Source organism: Petaurus breviceps, unplaced genomic scaffold (assembly GCF_028583685.1).
Source record: "Petaurus breviceps papuanus isolate PSGF00001 unplaced genomic scaffold, PetGlider_PUasm1.0 164, whole genome shotgun sequence".
Classification (NCBI taxonomy): Eukaryota; Metazoa; Chordata; class Mammalia; order Diprotodontia; family Petauridae; genus Petaurus; species Petaurus breviceps.
Window position 1 is genome coordinate 12832225 of NW_027185735.1, and position 7345 is coordinate 12839569.

Sequence of the window (7345 nt, forward strand, 5' to 3'; positions counted from 1 at the left end):
CTTCCTTCCTTCCTTCCTTCCTTCCTTCCTTCCTTCCTTCCTTCCTTTCTTCCACCTATTTATTTACCAACCTATTTTACTTATCCTACCTATTCTTCCTCTGAACACTTTGAAATACACATTTTCCCCCCAAATATGTATGTCAGATTATGTCAGTTTCCTCTCCTCTGTCACAGACTCTAGGAGGGAGTGGTTAGTTTTCCACATTAAAAAAATAATTTTCAATATAATAACCTATTCATGGTTTTCTTTTTCATGAAACCAGATACAGAATAAAATATTTTCTTCTTAGTTCTTTTAAAGACTGAAATGATATTTAAGGAAAGTTTAAAAATTGTGGTCTACTCTTCAATAAAGGTCACTTTGATTCAATGATACAGTTTTCTGGAAATAAACTTTTTCACCCTTCTCACATTTTGACTTCTTTCACCATAATCAGTCTTTTGTAAATTGACAAAAGAGAGAATATTCTAAGACAAAAATCACAATATAGATTGGTGTGACAGGGAAAAATTGATAATTTTTGAGAAAATCCTAATTTTTAGCAGAGCAACACCAATTTATTACAAATGTATAGCAGCAGTTGTCTCAATCTGTCCTCCCTTCTATTGCTACCTCCTTTGAAACCCTATCATGATATAGTTAGTGGTTGAATGGACTACTCTGGGAAAGTAGAATCTATTTTTTTTCCCCTTTTTCTCTCTTCCCCTAACATCTCTGTACCCATCATGTTGAAGTACTCTCTCTCCTTAGTGGCATCTAGTCAGGGTTCTTGACTTGCAGCATTCTCCACATTTTCCCCATCAATTTCTAGTACTTAGACTTGATGAATATCAAAGAGTAAATAATGTTTTCTTGGTTTTAATGTCAGCTGTGACTTTCAGTCTTAGTCTATAATTTAAGTGTGACAAGCTGCACGTAGACATGGAAAAGTATTGGAATGATTTTGTAAACTTTATATACTTTGCAATTTTTCTTAGGTCCCTTTCACATTCTGGACCAAGACTCAAAAGAAAGATGGTGTCTATGTATGAAAGCTTTGTTAACAAATCATTAAAAGAACATTTTTTACCACCTATTATGGAAAAGATTATTTTCTTTAACTTTTGTAAGTATGACCATTTTGTGAGTTTGACTGTGATAATAGCAAAACCAGTAATTATTTATGTTTTTATGAATATGTAACATAGGTCACTTTGTGAAGTGAAAGATTGTAAATATAGCCAGTTCTCCCTTATATAAAGTAGGCCATTTTAATTTAATATAATTAAAATTATCCATTTTACTTTCCATGATCCTCGGTCATAGATTCATTCCTTGTCTAGAAATCTGACAGGTAAATTTTTCTGTGCTATCCAAATTTACTTATGATATCAACCTTTGTGTCTAAATCATGTGCCTATTTTGACCTTATCTTGGTACAAGAGGTGAGAAGTTGGTCTTTACCTAGTTTCTGACAAACTTCTTTCCAGTTTTCCCAGTAATTTTTGTCAAATGATGAGTTCTTACCCCTAAATCTAGGATCTTTAGATAAACAACTTTAGATGACTATGGTCATATTTGTGTACCAATCCATTTCACTCATCCACCATCCTATTTCTTAACCAGTAGCAGATTGTTTTCATGATTACCACTTTATAAATTGAAATTGGGTACTGCTAGGCTGCCACACTTTACATTTTTTTCTTTGATTCCATTAATATTTTTGACCTTTTGTTCTTCCAGATGAATTCTGTCTTTTTTCTAGATACATCAAGTAATTCTTTGGTAGTTTGATTGATATGGCACTGAATAAGTAAATTAACTTAAAGATAATTGTCATTTTTGTTATATTGACTCAGCTTGCCCATCAGCAACAAATGTTTTCTCTAATTGTTTAGATCTGCCTTTATTTGTGTAAAAAGTATTTTGTAATTGTGTTCATATAGTCCCTTGGCTTATCTTGACAGGTGGACTCCCAAATTTTATAATATCTGCAGTTATTTTTTTTAAAAATATATTTTATTTTCCACAATTATTTGTAAAACAATTTTTAAAATTTCAAAAAAAAGTTTTGAGTTTCAAATTCTATTTCTTCCTCTGTTCCTTCTCTCTGCCCCCACCCTGAAATGGTAAGCAATTAGATATATGTAATACATGTTCTATAGTTATGTTAAATGGAATTTCTCCATCTATCTTTTCCTGTTGCATTTTTTTTGTAGTTTATAGAAATGTTGGTGATTTATGTAGGTTTTTTTTATATCCTGCAGCTTTGCTGAAATTGTCAATTATTTCAACTTTTTTAGTTGATTGTTCATGGCTCTTTAAGTATACCATCACATCATTTGTAAAGAGTGATAGTTTGGATTTGTTGTTATTTTTATTCCTTCAATTTCTTTTTCTTGTCATTGCTATGACTAGCATTTCTACTACAATATTGAATAATAATGGTGATAATGGACATTCTTATTTCACCTCTTATCTTATCTTATCTTATATATTTTTCCCCATTATAGGTCATGCTTGCTCTTAGTTTTAGATAGATACTACTTAAATTTTAAGATAGCAACTCAATTTATTGCTATGCTTTCTAGTATTTTTAAAAATAGGAATTGGTATTACATTTTGTCAAAAGCTTTTTCTGTATCTATTGATTTAATCATATGATTTTTGTGGTTAATATGGCCAATTATGCTCATAGTTTTGCCAATATTGGCCCAGCCCTGCATTCCTGATATAAATCCCACCTGCTTTTTGCATATAATTTTTGTGATATATAACTATAATCCCCATTCTAGTATTTTACTTAAATTTTTTTTCATTGATGTTCATTAGGGTAATTGATCTATGGTTTTCTTTCTGTGTTTTATAAACTTTTCTGGTTTAGGTATCAAAACCATATTTGTTTCATAAAAGATAAGACTCTTCACCTATTTTTCAAATGGTTTACATGGTATTAGAATCAAATGTTTTTTACATGTTTGGTAGAATTCACTTGCAAATTCATTGGATCCTGGGGATTTTTTCTCAGGGAGCTCATTGGTGGCTTGTTCAATTTCTTTTTTCTAAGATATACTTATCTAAGTATTCTCTTTCTTCTGTTATGCTGGGCAATTTATATAGTTTTTGGTAAATGTCACTTATAGTGTCAGGCTTATTCACATATAATTGGGCAAAATAATTCCTAATAATCTCTTTAATTTCATCTTAATTTGTGGTACATTCACCTTTTTCATTTTTGTTATTGCTAGTTTGGTTTCCTTTTTTTTTAAGTCAAATTAACTAATGGTTTATCTTTATTTATATTTTACCTACTCTCACAAAACCAACTTAAAGTTTTATTTATTTGCTTAGTGTTTTTTTTAACTTTCAATTAATCCTTTCGTTGATTTTTGAGATATCCAATTTGGTGTTTAATTGGGTGTCTTTACTGTGTTCTTTTTCTAATGTTTTTAATTGCATGTCTAATTCATTGACTGCTCTCTCTCTCTCTCTCTCTCTCTCTCTCTCTCTCTTTCTCTCTCTCTCTCTCTGTCTGTCTCTCTATCTCTCTCTTTCTCTTGACATAACTAAATTGATGTAACTATTTAGAGATTTCATTTTTCCCTTTTCTACTTTGGCTGCATCCCATAAATTTTGATATGTTGTCTCATTGTTGTCATTCTTTTTAAAGGATTATTTTCATAATTTGTTCTTTGGCACCCTCATTCTTTAGGATTAGATTATTTAGTTTCCATTTTTAAAAACCTATGTCTCTAAGTCCCTTTATTGCATGTATTTTTTTTTTATCACATTAGGGTCTGAAAGACTGAATTTAGTATTTCTGCATTTGTTTGTGAGGTTTTTTTTTATGCCTAATATAGGTTCAGTTATTTGAGGGTGCCCTATACACCTGAAAAAGGCTATACTCCTTTCTATTTCCATTCAATTTCTTCTAGAAGTAACCCCCCCCCAAGTATGCTCATTTCTAATGCTGTTCGTTTTCTTCCATCTAACTTTTCTAAAATTCTATTTATTTCTTTAACTGTTTTCTTATTTATTTTATGGTTAAATTTATCTAGTTCTGAGAGGGGAAAGTTGAACTCCCCCACTAGTATAGTTTTTTTCTCCTGTAATTCATTTAACTTTTTCCTTTAAGAATTTGGATGTTATGCTATTTGTTGCATATATGCTTCATATATATTTTACTTCATTGTCTATGATACTTGTAGCAAAGTTTAGTTTCTTTCCTTACCTCTTTAAATTAATTCTATTTTTGTTTTGGCTTTTTCTGAGATATCCCTGCCTTTTTTGCTTTAGCTAAAGCATAATAGAGTCTGTTCCAGCCCCTGATTTTAACTGTATGTGTATTTCTGTTTCACGTATGTCTCATGTAAACAACACATTGTTGGATTCTGATTTCTAATCCATTCTTCTATCCAATTCTGATTGATGGGTGAGTTCATCCCATTCACATTCACAGTTATGATTACTGTGTATTTCCCTCTATCCTACTTTCTTCTGTTTATCCTTCTTTCTCTCTCTTTATCCTATCTCTCCTCAAAAGTCTGTTTTGTCTTTGACCACTGTCTCCCTTTTGTCATATCCCCTTCTTTCTTTTATCCCCTTTACCTCCTATTTCCTTGTTGGGTAAGATTTCTACATTCAACTGAGTGTGTATGTGTGTGTGTGTGTGTGTGTGTGTGTGTGTGTTTATTCTTACCTCTTTAAATCAGTTCTGATGACAGTGAAGTTCAGTTATTGCCCATTCATTTCCCCTTTCACTGCAAAACCTCTTCCTTGCAGGGATCTTTTATGTGAGAGATTCTTTCTAATTTTACTTATCTTTTCTCCTTTCTTCCCAGTGTCTCTTTCTCATCCTTTCTTTTTTTTTGAGATCACCCCAATGTAATCAACTCAAATTCATGCCCTTTGTCTATGTAGACTCCTTCTAACTGACCTAATAATTGAAAAGTTCTTAGGGGCTACATTTATCATCTTCCCACATAGGAATGTGGGACACTTATTGAGTCTCTTATTATTCCTCTTTTTTTTGGGAGGACAATTGGGGTTAAGTGACTTGCCCAAGGTCACATGGCTAATTTTTGTGTTAAGTATCTGAGGATGGATTTGAATTCAGGTCCTCCTGACTTCAGGGCCAGCACTCTATTCACTGCGCCACCTAGCTGCCCCTATTATTCCTCTTTCATATTTACCTTTTTACTTTTTCTCTTGAGGCTTGTGTTTGAATGTCAGATATTCTATTCAGTTCCAGTCTTTTATTAGGAATACTTGAAAGTCCTCTATTTTGTTAAATGTGTACTGCTCCTTCCCCTTCCCCACTGAAGTATTATATTAAGTTTTGCTCAGTAGGTTGCTTTGGGTTGTAATGTTAGCTCCTTTGTCTTCTGGTCCTTTATGTGGAAGCTGCTAAATCTTGTGTGATCTTGATTGTGGTTCCACAATATTTGAATTGTTTCTTTCTGATTGTTTACAGAATTTTCTTTATGACCTGGGAGCTCTGGAATTTGGCTATAGTGTTCCTGGGAGTTTTCATCTTGGGATCTCTTTCAAGAGAGGATCAGTGGATTTTTTCAATTTCAATTTTACCTTCTGGTTCTAAGATAATGGGGGTGGTTTTCCTTTATAATTTCTTGAAATATGATGTCTAGGCTCTTTTTTTATCATAGCTTTCAGGCAGTTCAATAATTCTGAAATTATCCCTCCTCAGTCTATTTCATGTTTTCTTCTATTTTTTTTTTAGTTCTTTGACTTTATTTCATTGTTTCTTGATGTGTCATGGAGTCATTAGCTTCCACTTTCTCAATTCTAATTTTTGAGGGATTATTTATTTCAATAAGCTTTTGTACTTCTTTTTCCATTCTGCTTTTCTTCAGGAAAACTTTGTGCCTCTTTTACCAAGCTATTAATTCGCTTTTCATAATTTTCTTTCATTGTTCTATTTCTTTTTAAATTTTACCCTATGCCATTCCTCTTTCTTTCTTTAACTTTTCCAGGAATTCTTGTTGGTATGTCTAATTAGCATTTTTTCTTTAATGTTTATATTGTGGCTATTTTCATATTGTCTTCATCTGAGTTTGTGTCTTGATCTTCCTTGACACCATAAAAGTAGTCATTATTTGTGATCAAGTTTGGTGTGTGTGTGAATTTCCTCAGGCTGTCTTGACTTTGAACTTTATGTTAACTTTTTGAACTTTATGTTCACCTAGTGGTGGGGAAGCAATGTATGAAACTTCAGGCTCTTATGTACTGTTGTTTTCAGAGCTAGTTCTGGAAGTCTGCAACTTTTCCGTGCTCCCAAGGTGGTGTGATCTGGGGAGAGTTGTAGTTTCTACTATCTACTCTGTTCTGATCTTTATCCAGGAAGAGACCCCATACCCCATGCAGTTGCAAGAACTAGTGCTCCTCTTGGTGCTGAAAGTGTGATCAGCTCCTCTGTTGTCCTGCAGCTGCAGGTACTAGTGCTCCTCTTTGCCTTGGAACTGGGATCAAAGACCCTTGGTCCTTGTGAGCAACCAAAAGTGCTCCTCTCCACCCTGAAACTGCAACTCAGAATTGTGTGTGGGCAACAGAATTGCCAGTTAGCACCCACTGCACCCAAGGCCAGCAGAAGGTCCCTTTAATTCCTTTGCTATCTTTTGGGCTGAGAGCTCACAAAAATGCCACTGCTGCTGTTGCAGTTATCTCCAAGGCCCACTGCTGGTGCTACCATCATCTACACTCTTGACCAGACTTCTCACTGATGTCATAGACCTCTTCTGCAGAACTCCTAAGTTGTATTAGGCTGGAAAAACATCTCACTTTTGACCTTTTGTTGGCACGGTTGCTCCAAAATTTGATTTGAGGCATTATTTTAAAGTGATTTGGAGGTGAATATTGGGAGAATTCATATGAGTTGCTGCCTCTGCCCCCTTGGCTCTATCACCATCAATTATTTTTCTTGGGAATTAAGTACAGTAGTATAAATTCAGAAAATAATTTCACATTGTTGAGACATAATTTAGTTCATAATAAAAAGATACAATTTGACAACTCATTTGTATTTTCCAGGGAAAGCTCCATTTCTAGTGAATTTGAAGAAACCAGAATCTTGCATTCCACACACCATTAATTTCTACATTAAACCTGAAAATGGAATAATTTTGGGTGTCTGGTAAGTGTAGTGATGTAAAGAGTATTTATAGATGGATTTTAATATAAAAAGGATGGGGGCAAAACATCAGGTTCTCATCTTTATTCAAAATGGTGGAGAGAAGTCACAAAAGTGACTTTTTTTTTTGACAAAAATTCATGAGTGGCCTCAGAATATGTTGAGTATTTCTATCTATCTATCTATCTATCTATCTATCTATCTATCTATCTATCT

The 7345-nt window shown here is 33.3% G+C and overlaps 1 protein-coding gene across 1 annotated transcript in view; it reads left to right on the forward strand.

Moving 5' to 3' along the window:
* Positions 1–7345, forward strand: part of ABHD12B (abhydrolase domain containing 12B) — a 37406-nt gene that overhangs the window by 10375 nt on the left and 19686 nt on the right. The window contains exons 2-3 of the mRNA XM_069082344.1: positions 981–1108; positions 7030–7132. Of these exons, the coding sequence (XP_068938445.1) occupies positions 981–1108; positions 7030–7132 (231 nt within the window). The remainder of the gene's footprint in view (positions 1–980; positions 1109–7029; positions 7133–7345) is intronic.